The following is a 20592-nucleotide window of genomic DNA, read 5'->3' as shown; positions in this document are numbered from 1 at the left end:
ATCATACACCATGTACCCACACAGAGTAAGGTCAGACTGGAAATATAGGCTCCACTGTGCTGGCCTTAACAGAAAAAGAAGAGAATTAAAATCTAACTACAAATACTATGTAAATCATTAGGCCATAGTTTGAACCATAGAGTTCTAAGCTGAAAGGGGCTTTAGAGACCATCAGGCTCACTTCCATCTCCCTCCCCTCAAATACACAAACATAAGGTTACAAAATAGGAAAAAGAAGCTCAGGGAGGCTCAAAGACTTTCTCAGAGTCACACAGCAAGTTAATGTCAGGGTGGAACTTGAGTCCAGGTCCCTGTCTCCTCACTCAGCCACTCTCTCTCTCATACCAGATCTCAGGTCAGGACAAAAAGAGGGAACTTCAGGAAGAGCTTTAGTGCAAATAGAATACATAGCTTTTAAATTAAAAATGTGTATTGTTGAAATAGAAATAAGCCAGAAAACATCTCCCACATATGTATGTATATCTCCCTTCTAGCTGTAGCAGTATTTTGATAAAATAGAAACTTTGACCGAAAATGAAAAAACCATTACATAAAAATGTTGGCAAAGCCCAGCACTATGATCTGTCTCTGGCCAAATAGGGGAGGAATAGAGCCAAACAGAAAAACAAAGTTAAGTAGTAACATCTGCCTGGAAACATTCCCTTGGCCAAGGAGCTCCCCCATCTCCCCTTTGGGAGAACCTACATCTTTGTGGAGACGTGTGCTGTACCAAGACTCAGGCTGGGCCGGTGTGAGCCACATATCCAGGGCCAGCTGCAGCACGCGTCTCTCCAGCAAGGTGAGGCTGCTGGCTGATGTGGGTCTGCAGGTGTGACGGGCCTCCTGGAGAAGGTGATCCAGAGATCGGGGGATGAGCGATGCCAGGCCCAGGGAAGGGTGGAACTCCAGCAGATACACGTTTTTCAAAGACGGGCTTGAAAAGAGGATGGATCAATGACAATTTTACACAGTGAAGAACTTGATCTGTTTCAAAAGACATTTGAATTTTACATTTTTTAAGACCAATAAAACAGCTGTTTTAATCCAGGACATTATAAAAAATTGGAAGCTTAAAGGGGCCTCAGAGGCCATCCAGGGAAGCCACCAGATTATGCAACATGCCCTTTGCTTTAATGTGAACCCTTTTAAAATTGGGAGCCATAAGAATTTATTCTAAAATCCCAATCTGATTCTTAAACTGTATATGGCAAACCTATAAACATTCCAGTAATCAACATTTAGTCAAATATCTGAAAACAAAATAACTTATCAGTGACTAAATATTAAATAAATAATTTCCATAATTGCTTTCTATTTTTCTACCTGAGTCTTTATCCTTTTCCCTGAAAATGTTAATGAACAAAGACACATTTTAAATTCTGTACACAACTGCTAGAGTCATTCACGTTTGCCATAAGAAGGTTCTATTTTATAAATGGATGAAGCCAGAAATAACAAAGTGCTTGTCTGTGGGTATTCCTTTGAAAATAGAGGATACAGCACAAGTCAAGGGCCTTTCTATACCTACATAGAACTAAAGAACATAAATACTTCTTAAATCTATGCAAATGGGATTCCTCTTAGTTCTAGATGTTAAAAATTACAACCCTAGGCTGGAAAGGAATTTCATCAAGCAAATAACATTTGCTTTTGAGACTGTTCTGACAGGTCTTGGTATCCATACAGTCCTAGCATGTTCCGCCAAGAACCATTTCCTCAACAGTAGATTCTTGCCATAGTGAGCCGCACACAGACAGCTGATGTCTCAATCTTATGACAGAGAAGAAATCAGTCCTTAGAAAGGTCTGTGGAGAAAATGCAGTCTTGTGCCTGGAACTCCCAGGGCTCTTTCTCAAGGGATAAGGTTAGAACCTAAGCTACGAGGGACACCAGGGTGGCTCAGTCGGTTAAGTGTCTGACTTCAGCTCAGGTCATGATCTCACGGTTCATGAATTCGAGCCCTGCATCGGGCTGACAGTTCAGAGCCTGGAGTCTGCTTCAGATTTTGTGTCTCCCTCTCTCTCTGCCCCTCCCCTGCTCCTGATCTGTGCCTCTCTCTCTCTCAAAAAAGGAATAAACAATTAAAAAAAAAAAAGAATCTAAGCTACGAAATCCCATGGCATCCTGCTGCTCCCCAAGAAGATACCATAGCCCATTGTGGCCATATCCTAGTGAAAGTGCGCCTGTACTGCTGACCTGTGCGCTTGACGGGAGCACAGGGCCATGCCTCTGTTGTTCACAACTGTGTCCTCACCTCCTTGAACAGCGCCTGGTACTTGTAGGTGGCTCAGCAGATATTTGTGACATGTTGAAAGGAGCTGGATGATTTCTCCACCCATTTGAAGGCAATAGAGATTGTGATCATGGGCCATACAGACCAACTTGGGGCTTGCAACCCACTTCCTGATTCCCTTACCACTCTCAAAGGCAAGGAAGGAATGGCGGGGAGGGGGTGGCTCAAACTGCATGCGTGTCATGGGGGTATACCTTCTCTGAGTGATCTTAGGAAATTTAGTTTGCTCCTTAAAGGGGTAGAGGATCACAAGGTGAGTTTGCAGAAATGGTGACACTTACTAAAGAAATTCCTTTTTGAGAAACTTTTAAGCACACCCAAGTTTCATGCATGTCCGCTTGTGTGGCACCTCTGAATAAGTCCTCTGATGGCATTTTTAAGAGCAACTTCTTTCTTTCTTATAGAGCTTCTCAAGAGAATAAAGATTCTGCACCCAGTGTTTTAAATTCTAGCCTCCTATTCTTTATTACTTACAAAGCAAATGGGTATTGAGTACGCAAGAAAATCCCTCTTCTGTGGCTTTTATATCTACTTGTCTCATCTCCCCAGACACTTGAAAGGTACTCTGTAGAATAGTATTTAGACTTACCATCATACCCTTTAACTTATCTAAAAGATTAAATGTAAAATGTCTAAAGACAATAGCACCATACCAGCTATTGTTGATGGAAATAAGTTGTTTGCAAATTATGTTAAGGGGAAGTCCAAAGTTACTGCTATCATCTGGATGGCCTCTTTGCCAAAGCCTCTGGACATACTCCCGCTGGCGCTCTATCTAGAAATGTAACATAAAAGTTAAAATTAGAAAACTTAAACTTTCCCATGGGTGTGAATTATGAGCCCTGGCATGAGAAGAACAGCAGTCCTTTGCGTCCCTTCATTATTTGACTGATTTTCACCCAGACGTGGTTTTGAGGATCCATTCACACGAAGACATGCTGGTGTCTCAGTCTGAGCCTGGGATCAGCCAATAAAAACAAAGGCAACCAAGTTCAGACAATCTTAAGAGGCCCAGGAAAACTTCTCTTTGTCAAATGATTGACTACAAGGAAAAAAATCTAACCAGGTCTCAGGTAAACTCACTGCAACAATTTATCCCTTGCTTACTTCCTGCCACTGGCTTTTCCCCAGAGGATGTACACTAATTTTTCCTTTAGTGTCCTAAAAATAGCCACAGCATTAAAAACAAATTAATAAACACAACTTTATACATTAATGGCTTGTAAAGGGGTATGTTTAGTCCTCCTTTCAGTACCAATAAACTCCATCATCTAGTGAAAATAAGTTGTCTATTCTTTGCAGACCATTAAATGTAATTAGGGTTGGAAACTTCCATTTAAGACTGTAGTTATGCTTGGAATTCAACAATGCAAATGAGCTTACAAATAAACATGCTCAACGTGCTGCCCTAGAAAACCTGGATTCTGAACCTGCAATGAAAGGAAAACACCTTCGCACATGTACTATTTTAAAATCCAAATGTACTTACGTGCTGATTGAGGATGCCCCTCACCAGCTGCAAGTGAAGCCTCAGGCAGGTGCATTCATCTTTGTAGGCCTTAATGAAATAAGGGTGGCTGAAATCAAACCTTGGGCACCTGTGCATGATGTCAGTGATCACTTGTGCTAAGGCAAACCTCTCCTCGGGGTCCAACACGTGCTGGTAGGCCTCAAAGTAACTGTCAAGAAGCTGCAAATAAGGTTTCTAGTCAGGGAACAGCAGAGGCAGCCCTAGGGCCCAGCAAAGAGAGGGGAGGCCCCACCCACTCCATGCTTTGGAAAGCCCCGGGGCATCAACAGGAGAGAAACCACTCAGAACCTCGGGGTACCGCGGGGTACCCCGGCCTGGTTCGGGCAGCTGCAGCACCAAAGCGACTCAGAGCAATTAGTAAACCCACAGAGGGAGGGAGGGCAAAGGAAGGGACACTAGTTTTGCCTGTGTCCCCTCTTCCCCTGCTCTCCACAAATAAAAGGAGCCTTAAATAATGAATAATAGAACATGTGATAATGATAAGCTCTAATGAGACGGTGCATGCAATGTCACTCCATCAAATATATTTGTCTGTAACACCGTTCTCCACAGGCTCATTCTCCTGCCTCCATTTTACTCTTTGACCAAATGGAGGCAGGTGGCCTCCTCTCCTTATCCTCGTTTCTGACCCCTTTTCTTTAACAGTTTGCTCAATTTTACCTAGAAATTGCTAGGAAGGGCCTGGTATACAGAACTCTGAACTACTTGGCAATGAGAAAGAATGAAATCCTCCCATTTGCAACAATGTAGATGGAACTGGAGAGTATTATGCTAAGTGAAATAAGTCAGAGAAAGACAGATATCATATGTTTTCCCTCATATGTGGAACTTGAGAAACTTAGCAGAAGACCATGGAAGAAGGGAAAGGGAAAAAGTAGTTTCAAACAGAGAGGGAGGCAAACCATAAGAGACTCTTAAATAAAGAGAACAAACTGAGGGTTGATGGGGTGGGGGGAGTGGGAGAAATGGGTGATGGGCATTGAGGAGGGCACTTGTTGGGATGAACACTGGGTGTTGTATGTAAGTGATGAATCATGGGAACCTACCCCCAAGACCAAGAGCACACTGTATATATACTGTATGTTAGCTAACTTGACAATAAATTAGCTAAAATTGAGCTAAAACAATATATATATATATACATACAGATATATATATATATATGTATATATATATATATAAACATACAGATATATATATTTTAAAGACACACAGGCTTGCCCAGTGTGTGGATTTAATTGTCAGAAAGGAGTGAATTGCTGAGGTTGCAATTTCCACCAATCTGACAGCCTAACACACTTTGAGATGCATCAGAGAAAGAGTGTGTTTTGTTTCCTTGGGTGTTGGTCTTCCTGGTGGCTTGGGGCAGGAAGTCAACCCTCTTCTTAACAAAATAAGAAATTTCCCTGAAGGTGATAACAAGCCCCTCTCTTTGTGTGGAGTCCATAGCTAAGAAAAGAATACAAAACCAGAAAGAACTGAGAAGGTGCAAGCACTACATGAATATGTGGCAGGAAAAGCCAGGAGTGTCTCCATCTTGCTAATCATGGCTTCCAAGACTCCCTAGAGAGGTAAACACTCAAGAATCAATAGCAGAGTAGGAATCAAACATTGTCTTATTAACAGATGTGCAGTATCTGGGCTTCAATGCTAAAGCACAAGGAGGGAGATCCTAGGGCACTTTATTTAGCATCTGGATTTGCAGGATGCCCTTTGGGAAACAATGGACTCAGGGACCTTAGGTCAACCTTAGCATGAAGGGAAAGCACCAAAGGAGGCTAAAATCTCAGAATACACAATGCACTCCTAGGTTAGGAACTCACACATCTCAGAGCAAGGAATGAAGAAAGGTGGAGATCTCCCGCCCTGTAAGTGAGCCTTGGGGAAAATTGAACAAGCAGGGTTATCTAAGTTACCTGTTCCCTCTGCTGAGCTCTAGTCTAGAATAACATTCAATAATTAAATAGTAGAGGACAAAGCAGAAAGGAGGGTGTGAGAGGTAAGAAAGGTGTCACTTAATAGCCTAGATGAGGAGATTAGGAAAGAAACAATTACTTCCCTAAATCATTCTGGACTAACTTGAACCTTTTTGACTGAGCCAAGGCAATCCCAGGAGCTGGTTTATAGTATTTGTACGCCTTGACCTGTTTTTTGTACAAAGAGCCCTATTGTTTGGCTATTTGGTAGAAGTTTGTGGGGAGGGTTCTTGCTGGTGATTTCAATCTGCTGATACCAGGTTGCAGAGGTTGGTGCTAATTTGCCAACCTCGCTTTTGTTGTTTACAGGATTGCCAGATTTAGCAAATAAAAATAGAGGTCACCTAGTTAAATCTGAGTTTCTGATAAACAGCAAACGCTTTTTGAGTATAAGTATGTCCCGCATATTGTCATAGTTTAATTGGCAACACTAGTTGTTGAAAAGGAAAACGTGGCTCTTTTAAAAAATTCATTAGGCTTTTTTAAGCTTTGGCCTCAACCTCAAGAAACTCTCAGATGGACCCTTGCATAATTTTATTATTAATACTTTCCCAACAGGGGAAAGACCAGGATCTTTCTGCCTCACAGGTTGTATGTATTATCTGTTTGCTAACTGGCCCATTTCCATTTAAACTCTGGGCTGGTATTTGTCTAAGAAGTCTTCCTCGCCTGTCAAATGTCACCTGTGTGTGTCAAGGGCCAACTCTCAGGCAAAATAATGCGTGGTACACACTGAGGGTAGGCATCAAATATTAGAGAAAATGGGAAAAAAACAAAACAAATAATCTCAAACCTTTCTGTGTTTATATTATTTTTACTTCAAGTGTCTTATATTTCTGGGACTTAAAAAACTTAAAAAAATAACATTTTAGATCAAATGCAAGTACAAAACAGAAAATCAGTGCTAGCCACAACTGTCACAGGTTTTTATTTATTTATTTATTTTAGTTCTCCAAACACTAATTCAAATTACCCTGAAAATGTGTCCTCTGGTGGCTGTAGAGAGAATTAGCATGTGGAGCAAGTGTCAGGAGCCAGGACAGCTAATGCCTGGCTTCTCTAAGAGTTCCTTAATTCACCTGAATTCACATCAGCCCTAATTTTATGAGAGTTTACACACAAAATGGTTACTTTCAGGATTTAAGACAGCCCAGTGTGTTTGAGCAATTCTTAACTCTAGGGATTCCAATATATTTGGCAGTAGAACAGTAGAATCAGGACTGGGAGAAATCAGTTGTACTCTAGATAACACAAAGGTTTATCCATTAGAAATAGGCTGTTTTGACAGAATTTCTGGTTTAGAAGGCCACGTTTCACAGCTTTGGCACAGATAGCTCAGTTTCTATAGAGAACTTATTGTCAGGGTAGAAAGGGGGGAGGCGTTTTCAATGATTTTTTTAAGTTAAAATAATTTCATTTACCATAGAGGAAACTAGTGAACTGCCCTGGTAGCTTAGCACAGAATGAAGTGCATGCCAAAGTGTGGAGAAATCGATTTTTCAGTCCTCTCTGCCCTTCTATTCTTCTATTGCCATTGAGTCCTGCCTGGAGGACTCCTCTTCTATGGAGGCCTGGAAGCACTGAAAGGGAAGGTGGGGAGAGAGAGCCCAGAAAAGGGGGGCTGCTTAAAACTCATGTTTCGACAATAAACTTGTTGAGTTCAGGGATTCTGTCTTATTTACATTTAATGTAGCCTTTTCAGTCGCTACACTCTGAGTCTAGATCTCTCACTTAGTTGATCAAAGGAAGTTTCTAACTGGCAGATGAAGGGTGCAGATGCAAACTCTGTAGAGGCCAGTTCCCTTTGAAAAGAGGAACGGTTTTCAAAGCCCGAGGCTCTCACCCTTTAAGCCCAGCCAGGTGTTTACAAAAATTGGGTGACCTACATCTCTGTGAGTAATAGACCAGAGAGTAGATGAAATGGTTAACCATCTAATCTACTAGAAAAACAATTCAAAGAAAACATTTCCACTTCCCCATCTTCTGACCACATCATAGTGCACTGTAAGCTGGCTTCCACCCCCATACCTCCTCTGAGAGTCCTATGAAGCTGGCAATGACCCTGGGGACTGACCCCACTGCCTGGTGTTTAGGAGTCCTCTTTCTTGATGTTTCGCTGCATGCCACACTAGTTAGTAACTGTCCTCTCCTAATTAAAAGCACCCCCCCCCCCTTCATTGGCTCCTATCACACTATCCCTTCTTTTTTGTCCTCTAGTTTCTTTGGCTACTTCTTGTTCCCCTCAAGGATTCTTGTTCTGTGATCTTCCCCTTAAATTCAAGGATTACCCAGGGCTGCATTTAAGACATCTCTGGCTTTTCCTAGTCATTTGATTCATTACTGTGGCTCAACGTTCACCTTCATACCTCAGCTCATATCTGCTCCTGACCTTCAAACCTATACCTCCCACAAAACATTCACACCTGAGTTTTAGCAAACTCTCCTCACATGCCTGTTGTGGCAGACTCGGTATTACCTTCCCCTCCAAAGTGCCCCTCCTCCTGCATTCCATTTCAGTTAATAGCCTCCTCCCTGACCCTGAGAAAGTCCTTTTTAATTCCACCCTTATTAAACTCTCACCCCAGCGTCTGGTCTTCAAATCCCAACATTTCCATTTCTACAAAGTGCTCTCAAGTCTGCCCTCCTTCCTGTTCTCACTGTTCCATCCTTGGTGTAGGTCCCGTCTTCCCTCTCCAGGTCACTGTTGCAATAACTGCACTGCTCTTCTGCACGAGCTCCACTCTAATCTATTCTCCCCACGAATACCCCAGCAACTGGTGAAAACGGAGCTATGGTCGTATTTCTCCCTTACTGGAACTCACCGATGGCTCCTCTTTGCTCATAAAATACACTGTAAATGTTGTAGGGATTAGCAGGCCCTTCACAGGCTGCACCCAAAACACATTCAGCTCGTTTCTCATCATGCCTTTACAGCCTAGCCATAGAAGTCCTCTTGTTCTCCAAATTCACCATCCTCATTTTACACCTCCCTGACATCGCTAATGCTGTTTCCTCTGCTTAAGGATTTTTCCTTCTCTGACAGACAACATCTTACACATCTCTTAGTAACAGGATTAAATAAAGATCTATTCCTCTGAGAAGACTTGCCAATATTTCCTTTACTCCAATAGCCCCCCACAGGACAAATGCCTCCCTCCGCGGTGGTCTCTGGGGATCTTGTGTGTGCCTCAGTTGTAAGCTGTGAGTCACCTGTAATTTTTACTTAGAGACTGGGTCAACTTTTATAGACTAGAATTCCTTAAAGACAGAGATTATCTTCTCTTATTTATCCATATGTTCCTAATGTCTAGAATAGTTCCTGAGACAGAGGAGATACTTAATGTTTGATGAATAAACTCCCAAGAGTTGGTGACCATCAGAAGGGCTAATAATCCATGCTGTGGATACAAATGAAGAGCAGTGTCTCATTTATTACTAGGGTATGAGCCATTGATGGTATGATGATGAATTTAGCAAGATGCCGTCTCATTGCTTTAAACTCACCCTCGTAACTTGCTGCGCTGAGCATACCTTGCCCAACTGCCTGCCCCACCCACACGTGGTGTATTTCTAAAGGCCATAATAAAGTCAGGGTGTCTGTGTGTAGCAAAGTGAGGCTCGTCCCTGACAGGACAATGAATGTGAATGGAATCATCACCCATCCTCACTAAAAACATATATATATATAAGATCCTAAATTATACAGCCCTCTAACAAATTATGCCTATAAGATAAAGTAGTACCCTTCACATTTTATTTTTTGTTAACAAGGAACCACAAGAAAATAAACTTATTATTCACACCCTTACAACTAGCTGAGATTATTTAAATAGAATAATTACATACTTTATTAGGAGCTGCCCCAAAAGACAGGCTTTTTGTTTGTTTTAAATACTGGGTTTTGTAAGAAAGCTTAACAGATGTTTTGTTTTCTAGGGAGAAATACCTGGCGCTTATTTTCTAGAAGAACTGCTTCCCAGGTCCATATGTCATACAGCACAGCAAATCTGTCCACGCTTGCATGGGCCCATCCCCAGTCCTGGCCAGTATTTGACTTGCTGCCCTCTTTGTGACCTGGGGGAGAAGGGGGATGAGAATGATCAGAGACAGGCCTTTCCACGGAGCTATTCTCATTTGAAAAGCAGCCCTTGAACTGTCAGCTCCATCTCAGGAATGAAAACACTGAGTCAGTCACAGGGGTTCCTAAGAATCAGCTGGAGAGCCATTGGCCAAGACTAGGACCTAAGTTCACACTTGTTGACTTCTAAGTCAGTAGAGGTTTTTGTTTCCACTTTTTAATTTTAGTCTTAAAGGCAAATTTTAGAAATACAACCAAAATTCAGTTAATATGAAATCTTCACGAAAATATCCTCAAACCTGTAATTTAAAGGCAAAACATACATTTCACCTTCTCTAAAAATAGGTCCCTGGTGGTTTAACCACAAACCCAGGTTAACCCTGCTCTTCCAAGTGATATTAGCCAAGTAAAAACTTCTCAGAGAAGTTTCTAAGATATTCCTTAATTATGTTAATTCCTAACTTAAATCAATAAAGGTAAGTAATCATTGTCATTATATTCAGCTAAAATATTTTCCCACTATATTAATGTTAAATTTTCAATACCAGCATGAGTATTGCTTTCAATTTTTGAGTGGTCTATTTCAGGCTGAAATATCAAAAAGTAAGAGAGTTTCAGGTGCTGAACTTTGAGTTCAATAATTATCATGTATATGATGGGTACTGAACAAGAAAAAGACTTTGATCAGGAATTTCTTCAGCAGAGGTTAGGAAATCATTCCACGACGGATGACTACATATTCACTAGCTCAGTTGAAAGATGGTCTTGTTCATGTGGCTAAATAACTGCTGACTGTTTCAATCAAATTAAATTCTTAGCAGCTTGAAACAGTTGCACAGTATTATAAATTAATATCAATAAAAATGATGCCATCAGTATGTAGAATAACCGGTAAAGATAAAAGCTAAAAGTTGAAATTAAATGCCCTAGAATGTTGGATGCCATCACTGCATCCCATGATTCAGACACCCATGGTCTGTAACAAAGAGGGCAGAGTTCAATCCAATGTTAAGTTAATTCTGTCAGGCTCTGAAAGGTTAGTTGTCAAACATTCTTTGAGCAGTATTTTATATCAATATTAAAATTCTTTTTTTTAAGTTTATTTATTTTGAGAGAAAGAGAGAGAGGGAGGAGTAGAGAGAAGGAGAGAGAGAGAGAATCCCAAGCAGGTTCACACCGGCAATGCAGAGCCCAACATGGGGCTTGAACTCATGAACTGTGAGATCATGACCTGAGCAGAAAACAAGAGTCGGACGCTTAACTGACTGAGCCACCCAGGCGCCCCAAAATGAATTATTCTTAATTACCAATCACATATATTACAAAATAGCACAAACCCTTGCTAAATTTCCTTTTAGGTGTTGCAATATGTCTAGAAACTCTAAGCTCTTTCCAAATATAATGCTAATGTCATCATACTATTCCAAAAGGATTCTTCTTTCCTCACCTATTTCTAGAATTGCGTACATTTGAGTGACGCCGGAAGGAAGAAGAGAACCCATAGTATAGGTTATTTGATTACCCTGAGTAATGATTTCTCCCTTTGGTGCTTATCCTGCTGGATTTTTGTTAGGAACTCTAGGGTGTCTCTGCTTCTAACTGCTGTTTCCCCAAGGTCAATCACTTTTTTGTCACTTAGGAAAAAAGAATTATTACCTTCACTCCCTTACTTTGCTTCCCTCGGGGCCCTGCATGACACCCCCTTCACCTGGTGGGGAACAAACAGAATCTAAACAACAGTCAGAATTATAACCACGCTTTGAAAGAGGAGTCACAGTCTCCAACAAGAAGAGGGAGTTGAGCTAGAAGCAGAACCATATCTTCTCTAAAGCAGGGGAGGTGTATGCACTTACTGAGTTTTCAGATACTATTGGATATGCATTTATGTTTCCAGGTGGAAGGTGTTAAACAGAGCCCTTAGTGTTTATTATTTGTTTGGCTGGTTGATTTTTTAAAATCTGACTTCTGACCTTTCTCTTTCTCAATGTAATGGCTGGCTACAAGCAGCATTTCTGCCTCCAGCTCCTTCAGATCACTCAAGGCTTCATCATACATGACACGCACTCCTCGCTGGTCCTGGGTGTAGACGTAACCCGCGTCTATGCTGTAGTAGTCATCCTGGTTCTCCACTTCTGAGAACTCCATGAACTGGATGCTGTGGACCTGGGGAAAGAAAGCCAAGCCCAGAAGTTACCGGAAAAGAAAGAGTTATATTTTGCCAGCCCAAATGGGCCAAACAGTAGGCTTCTGTTCTCATGCAGTGGGCTGTCAGTATGGAGCTGCAGACATGCTGAATGCATAAAGCACTGTATGTAGAGAAAGAGATATGAGCAAAGAATGTTGGCGGGGAAGGGTAGTGACATAGATAAATAGCTGATTAAGTTTTGTTCTGATTAACTCCAGGTTACCTGGAAAAAGGCAGGCAATAGAGCTGAGTGTTATTGGTCAGGGTGCCTGTGTTCTGGGCCTAGCTCTGCCAGGATCTCACCCTAGGCAAGTCACTCAGCTACTCTTAGCCTCTGTGTCCTCACCTGTAACACGGGGACAATGGAGATACCACAACAGTTTTACAGGGGGCACGTTGACACTGTGCTTATGAAGCACTTGAGATCTATACACATTAGCTGTTAAAGACTTTTTCATTTTAATTATACAAATACTTTAAAGATGCACTAACACAATCTCATGTCTTAGTAATATATATACTGAATTGAATAGTGTTCCCCTAAAATTCATGTCCACCTGAAACCTGTGAATGTGACCTAATATGGAAATGGAGCCTTTGCAGACATACATAGGTTAAGATGAGGTCATAGTGGAGTAGGGTGACTCCAATGACTGATGTTCTTTTTTTTTTAATTAATTAAAAAATTTTTTTTTTCAAGAGAGAGACAGAAAGAGGGAGCACAAGCAGGGGAGGGACAGAGAGAGAGACAGGGAGATAGAATCTGAAGCAGGCTAGAGGCTCTGAGCTGTCAGCACAGAGCCCTATGTGGGGCTTGAACCACCAGCTGTGAGATCATGACCTGAACCGAAGTCAGACGCTTAACCGACTGAGGCCCCCAGGAGCTCCCAATGACTGATGTTTTTATAAAAAGAGGAAAACATGGAGACCGACTCAGAGGGGAGAAAGCCATGTGAGGACAGGGGTGGAGATTGGAGTGATGCATCTAGAAGCCAAGGATGCCAAGTAACAGCCAGGATTACTAGCAACTGCCAGATGCTAGGGGGGACAAGGAAGGATCTTCCCCTGGAGACTTCAGAGGGAGCATGGCCCTGCTCATACCTTGATTTTGGATTTGTAACATCCAACACTATGACAGAATAAAGTTCTCTCCTGGTTGCTAGGAGCCACTCACTTTGTGGTGTTTTGTTATGGCAACTCTAGGAAAGTAGTGCAAGTAATCTGGGTATTCCAATCATAATTTCTCTCAGATGACTGAGGAACTGTTGCATCCTGAGAATAATTTTTCTGATAATGATTCTTACAATTTCAAACTTCACTCTTCTCAAGCCCACCTCATGCCCACTCTTCACTCTGTCTCAGCAGAAGCCCCTCTGCTTCTCCACCTCCCCTCACACAGACCCGCTGGCTCACACCCTCCTCTCCACTTCCTTCTGTTCTACGGGGAACAACCCTGCTCCCCTTCTCTGTGACCATTCCCTCCCATCTCTGAAGCTTCCCTTTTTCTTGGATACCCAACTCCTTGCAGCCAGCCATTTTCCCAACTGAAACTGAAACATGCTCACATCCCTCTCCTTTATTTTATTTTATTTTATTTTATTTTATTTTATTTTATTTTATTTTATTTTATTTTATTTTTTAAATGTTTATTTATCTTTGAGAGAGAGAGAGAGAGAGCATGAGCAGTAGAGTGGCATTGAGTGAGGGGGACAGAGGATCCAAAGCAAGCTCTGTGCTGACAGCAGCGAGCCTGACATGGGGCTCAAACCCATCAACTATGAGATCGTGACCTGAGCCGAACTCAGACACTCAACCGGCTGAGCCACTCATGTGCCCCTCACATCCCTCTCATTTTCAAAATATCCTCTTGCCCTTTCCCAGGTCCCACCTTTTGTCTCCCCTCCTCCCTACAATCTAACCTCCCAAGATGTGATCTGCATTCACTGTCTCCATTTCCTCATCTCCTACTCCTCACCCATCTCCATCTGACTCCTGTCTCCATCAAAGCAAACCACTTTCACTAAGACCAACAGTGACCTTTTCTCCACATCCAGCAGACTTTCTTTAGCCATCTTATGTAATCTCTCAGGAGCATGTGACACAGTTTTACACTTCTTGCTTCTTTTGTTTATTTATTTATTTATTTATTTATTTATTTATTTATTTATTTATTTATGTTTTTTTATTTTTGAGAGAGAGAGACAGCATGAGCTGGGAAGGGTCAGAGAGAGGGGAAACACAAGCTCCAGGCTCTGAGCTGTCAGCACAGAGCCTGACATGGGGCTCGAACCCACGGACCGCGAGATCATGACCTGAGCTGAAGTCAGATGCTTAACCAACTGAGCCACCCAGGCGCCCCTATTATTATTATTTTTAATTTACATCCCAGTTAGCTAGCTTATAGTGGAATAATGATTTCAGGAGTAGAATCCAGTGATTCATCCCCTACATATAACACTCAGTGTTCATCCCAACAAGTGTCCTCCTTTTTTTAAAAAAAATTTTTTTAATGTTTATTTATTTTTGACACAGAGACAGAGCATGAATGGGGGAGGGTCAGAGAGAGGGGGAGACACAGAATCGGAAGCAGGCTCCAGGCTCTGAGCCATCAGCCCAGAGCCCGACACGGGGCTCGAACTCACGGATGGCGAGATCGTGACCTGAGCCGAAGTCGGACGCTCAACCGACTGAGCCACCCAGGCGCCCCACCAACAAGTGTCCTCCTTAATGCTCATTGCCCATTTAGCTCATCCCTCACCCACAACCCCTCCAGCAGCCCTGTTTGTTCTCCATATTTAAGAGTCTCTTATGTTTTGTCCCCTTCCCTGTTTTTGTATTATTTTTGCTTCCCTTCCCTTATGTTCATCTGTTTGTATCTTAAATTCCACATATGAGTGAAGTCATATTTGTCTTTCTCTAATTTCACTTAGCATAATATGCTCCAGTTCCATCCACATTGTTGCAAATGGCAAGATTTCATTCTTTTTGATTGCCAAGTAATACTCCATCATATATATATATATATATATATATATATATATATATATATATACACATCACATCTTCTTTATCCATTCCAAAGCCGATGGACATGTGGGCTCTTTTCCATATTTTGGCTATTGTCGATAGCGCTGCTGTAAACATTGTGCACTCCCTGCTTCTTGACTCACTCATTTCCCTGGCCTCCTGAGACCCCACCTTCTCTTTGGTCTCACCAACTTTCCAGCCATCCCTTTGCTGATGCTTGAGGTGTATTTTTCTCTATCGGGTCATTAAACAGGAGTCACACTTAAGACCCAGTCTTAGGACCTCATCTTTTCCTCCTATACTCCTTCCTTGGGAGGCAGTATACTTTCACTGCTGAGATTACCTTCTTTAGACCATTTGCTCCCTGGTATCTGTAATCCAGGCTTTCTAGAGCTCCAGACCCACATATCCAATGACCTATTTGGCATCTGTTCCTGGGCATCTCAAAGGCCCCTCAAATTTAATATGATAAAATTGTGTTTCTCCCACAAACCTGGGCCATCTCCAACTTGCCCATTTTGGTCAACAGCACCATCATCCAGTCACTTCCTCTAGCATGAATCATTCCTGCCATCTCCTTCTGCCTCACCCTACATGTTTAGTCTATCACCGACTCCTGTTGATTTGACTTCCTATCTTTCCAATCCATCACTTCTCTGCATCTCCACCACCCACCATCCTAGTCCAAGCTGTAATTAGCTTTCACCAGGAAAGTCTAGGAGCTTCTAAACTGGTTTAGCCTCTTAATTGGTCTATCGACATTGCTTCTGGCCTGAGTTTCTTTTCCCTCATTTTACTCACTGCTGACAGAAGATCTTTTAGAAGTGCAGTTTTGAGGGGTGACCAAGGTGGCTCAGTTGGTTGGGCTTCCAACTTTGGCTCAAGTCATGATCTTATGGTTGACAAGTATAAGCCCCACGTCAGGCTCTGTGCTGACAGCTTAGAGCCTGGAGCCTATTTCAGATTCTGTGTCTCCCTCTCTCTCTTCCCCTCCCCCACTCATGCTCTGTCTCTCTCAAAGATAAATAAACATTAAAAAAATTATTAAAAACAAAGAAATGCAGTTTTGATTGTCTTGTTTCCTCCACTTTAATATTCCTGAAAGGCATCCCATCACTTACAGAATAAAGCAAAACTCCTTAACAGGGCCTACACAGTCTGGCCCCTGCCTATCTCTCTCCATTGGTTCTCAACCAAATGTGATTTTGCTCCCCAGTGGACATTTGGCCATGTCCGGAGACATTTTTGGTTGTCACAACTTGGAGGTAGGTGCTACTGGCATCTAGGGGGTAAAGGCCAGGAATGCTGCTAAATATCCTGTAATGGTTGGGACAGCCTCCCACAACAAAAGAATTATCAAACCCCAATAGTGCCAAGTTCAAGAAACTTTGGGCTAGTTTCATTTTGCATCACTTTCCACCTGGATCACTGTGTCCCAGCCATTCATGTCTTTTGGTTTCTTGTGAGTGCCATACTCTCTCTCTGCACAGGTCTTTGCACAATCTATATCATCTCCATTGAAATATCTCCTTCCTCCTTTGCCTAGTTAAAGCCTTTTCGCCTTCCAACCTCAGCTCTATCATTACTTTCACAGGGAACTCCTGCTGGCTTCCCTATAACACCAAGTAGCTCTTTTGAGGCACTTACTGAGGTTGTTGTCTTACATTTATTTGTGTGAGTATTGATCAATATTTGTCTCACTCACTGGATTTTAAGTACTATGAGGGTAAGGAACATGTATATTTTTGTTCATTATTGTATCCTCAGTGTTTATTAGAGGGCCTAACACATAAAAAGTTAGAAAATAAGTAAAAGAATGGATGAAGAGATAGTTCTTTATATTTTTGTACACAGATTTCTTTTAGTGTATGATTTTATGATGCTTACTTGTACTTCTAACATATACCAGTCAGAAATCCTGTATTTGGCCCTCATGGATTCTCACCTCATGTCATTACACCTAATAAATGCATTCTCAATGGGGGTGATAATGTCCAGGGTAAAAAGTAGTTCTTGGAGGGGCACCTGAGTGGCTCAGTCGGTTAAGCATCTGCCTTTGGCCCAGGTCATGATCTCGTGGTTTGTGAGTTCGAGCCCCATATCGGACTTGCTGCTGTCAGCCTGTCAGTACAGAGCCCACTTGGGATCCTCTGTTCCCCTCTCATAGCTCCTCCCTCTGCTTGTGCTCTCTCAAAAATAAATAAACATTTTTTTAAGAAAAGTATTTCCTGGAGGACAAAAAAATCTTACTTTTTTATGGTATAAAGCACAGATATACATACTATACACATATGTGGCATATCTCTGGTATTAGCATTTCTTTGGAGGGGGACTGTTGGGGAAAAAAGTCTAAAATGAGTCCTTGTGGGGGAAGCAATAATGAAAAAAAGGTTAGGAGACATTGGCCCAGTTTTTCATATATACATGAAATATGATATAAATAATATTTATCATCTTAGCTATTCTTCAGTTTACAGTTTAGTGGCATTAATTATAGTCACATTGTTGTGCATCCATCACCACCATCCATCTCTAGAACTCTTTTCACCTTGCAAAACTGGAATTCTGTATCCATTGAACAATAACCCCTATTCCCTCTCCTCCCAACTCCTGGCCTCTACCATTCTCCATATTGTCTCAAGTGAATGTGACTACTCTAGATACCTCATATAAATGGAATCATACAGTATTGGTCCTTTTGTGACTGGCTTATTCCACTGAGCATAATGTTCTCAAGTTTTATCCATGTTGCAGCATGTGTCATATTTTCCTTCCTTTTTAAGATTGACTAATTTTCCATTTTATGTATATATCCTATTTACCATCTGTCAATGGACACTCGAATTGCTTCCACCTTTTGCGTATTATAAATAGTAGGCAAATATAATAGGCAAATAGAATAATAATTATGAACATAGGTGTGCAAATATCTCTTTGAATCCCTGCTTTCACTGCTGGACCAGAAGTCGAATTACTGGACCATATGGTATTCCTATCTTTAAATTTTTGAAGAAGCATACTGTTCTTCTGTAAATGGTGGCTGCATGATTTACATTCCCACCAACAGTACACAAGGGCTCCAATTTCTGCTTTTTGCTATTCTTTAGGCATACAAATTTTTTTTAAGTTTATTTATTTTAGAGAGAGAGAGAGAGAGAGAGAGAGAGAGAGAGAGAGAGTTGGGGAGAGACAGAGGGTGGGCAGGGAAAGGGAATCCAAAGTGGGCTCATGCTGTCAGTGCAGAGCCTGACACGGGGCTCGAACTCACAAACTGTGAGATCATGACCCAAGCTCAAGTCAGGTGCTTAACCGACTGAGCCACCCAGGCACACCTAGGCATACAACTTTTTAATAATTAGGTGCCTCCTTTGACTAGGAGTTCCCAAACTGAAAGTATTGTTTCTTATAAAATGATAAGCACCAATGAAAAACAGAAAACATGCTGAGAAAACGACATCACATACAAAAATTAAACAGCTTGCTTAGATTTATAAGCTAGTATATTGGCTTTTGCTGTTGGCATTTTAGCTCCTATCACCTGTTATGCAAACTGGGCTCTTCTTTAAGGAGAAAAGGGACAACTTAGTGTGGAGTCCTTTATCCACTTTATCGGAGAAAAACTTTCCCAATGTTCTTGTGCTGGGGCATTTTCTAAAACTAAAGAAACAGCTATTAGATTGAGTTTCTGAAGCTGATGGAAAGCATTGCAGCGTCAAGATGCTGACTGTACTACCATTATCTATTTAAATTGCCTTTTTTTCCACTCTCCCCACCAGCGCCTCATTGTTCAAGCCCTCTACATAGACATATATATTCCTTCTCTTTTCTTCCCTCAGTTCCTGTCTCTGAAATGTGTGCTTATGTCCATAGGAGATGAATTTCAAAGACTAGATGGACAAATTACTTCATGCAGGGTTATGTCTCAGCCATTATCATATTTCCTTTCTAATTTCTTCCACAACTATGTGGAAGGCTGCCCCTTCTAAAGTTTCTGTGGTCTAGACAGTTGGTCCTTCAATATTATGCTTAGAGGAGTGGCAGGAAGGGGAAGGCAATAATTATCTGTTTGGGTAAGAAATAATCTGATCTTTGGAAAGATTCATATGTTTTTAAGACTGCAAATTAACTGATGCCAAGATAACTATTTGAATATATAGTAAATATAGTAGAATTGGTGGCCCATCATTTGTTTCTTCATTCCACTGGTTTCTACCATCACTTGTTAATATGAATTTTAGGCCTTTTGGCAATTAGACAATATTTCTCTGACCAGCTTACCTTTTTCTAGATAATCTTTACATTGATTGCAGATAATAATAGCCCGGTATAAGAATTTCACCAAAAATTGTCAGATGAATGACTCAACCCATTGGCTATAATCTTTCAAATATTTTTAAAAGAAAATTTAAAAATCTATCTCTGTCTCCCCTGATAAGTATAATATTGTTATTGTAGCAAATTGTTCTTCATTTGAACAGCATGATATACTTTGCAATTTCATGTACACTGTCTTTTTGTGATGTCACAACTATTTTGTTAATGAACAGAGCCTTTCTTCTGCCCAATACATATTTATTTAATGCCTACTGTATGAAAGATACATATCCAACTTTCTGTTTCTTTTTGCCACCTGAACATCTAATAAGCATCTCAAAATTTCTAAATCCTAAACTGAGATGCTGATCTCCTAACAAACCCATTCTAAGAGGCAGATGATGGCAACTCCAAACTTACAGATGCTGAGACCCAAACTTTGGAATCAATCTTGATTTCTCTTTTTCTGTATTCCACATCCTATCTTCCTGGAAATCATACCGGCTGTACCTTCAAAATATGTCCAGAATCTGACCATTTCTCACCGTGCTGCCTTCTCAGACACATTGCCTCCAGTTTGATTAATGCAATAACCTCCTAACTAGTCTACTTTAGTCCTACAGTATCTTCAGTCTATTCCCAATGCAGCAGCATAGATGTTAAAATGTAAATCAAATAACATCACTCTTCTGCTCAAAACTCTCCAGTGGCTCCCATTCTCACTCAAAGTCAGGGTCCTTGAAATGGTCCACAAGGCCCTACACAACCTGTTCCCCACCCCTCCAATCTCCCCACTATAATTTCTGCCAATTTCCCCCTCATGCGTTCGAGCTGTGCTGAACTCCTTGCTGTTCTTACAACAATGCTATCCTCGGTTCTGCCTCAGGGCCTTTGCATTGGCTTTCCCCTGTCTGTCACTCTTCTCCCAGTCAGTCATGAGGTTTCCTTCCTGATTTCCTTCAGGTCTTTACTCAAATAGTACCTTCTTAGTAAGGCCTTCCCTGACCACCCTACTTACAGCTTCAACATCCCATCACCAGCCTCCACCTCTATCACCCTTTCCTTCTTAATTTTTCTCCACAGTGCCTATCACCATGTTCACTAGTCTACAAAGGCTAGGTTATTCCGTGAGAACTCCAAAGTTCAGTGGCCTACAGTTAAAATTAATTTTTCGCTTATGCAGAGTCC

The 20592-nt window shown here is 41.5% G+C and overlaps 1 protein-coding gene across 10 annotated transcripts in view; it reads right to left on the bottom strand.

The window, feature by feature from the left end:
• The window catches only part of CCDC162P (coiled-coil domain containing 162), a 175365-nt gene that overhangs the window by 97727 nt on the left and 57046 nt on the right, over positions 1 to 20592 (bottom strand). For all 10 annotated transcript variants that reach the window (XM_045058585.1, XM_045058588.1, XM_045058586.1 and 7 more), the window contains 5 exons: positions 11849 to 12041; positions 9747 to 9874; positions 3783 to 3983; positions 2947 to 3068; positions 706 to 934 (listed from right to left, as the gene is read on the bottom strand). In XM_045058585.1, the coding sequence (XP_044914520.1) occupies positions 706 to 934; positions 2947 to 3068; positions 3783 to 3983; positions 9747 to 9874; positions 11849 to 12041 (873 nt within the window). The remainder of the gene's footprint in view (positions 1 to 705; positions 935 to 2946; positions 3069 to 3782; positions 3984 to 9746; positions 9875 to 11848; positions 12042 to 20592) is intronic.

This window comes from Felis catus, chromosome B2 (genome assembly GCF_018350175.1).
Source record: "Felis catus isolate Fca126 chromosome B2, F.catus_Fca126_mat1.0, whole genome shotgun sequence".
NCBI classification, from domain to species: Eukaryota; Metazoa; Chordata; class Mammalia; order Carnivora; family Felidae; genus Felis; species Felis catus.
The sequence above is the reverse complement of the archived record's forward strand: the minus strand, read 5'-3'. Positions and strand labels throughout refer to the sequence as shown.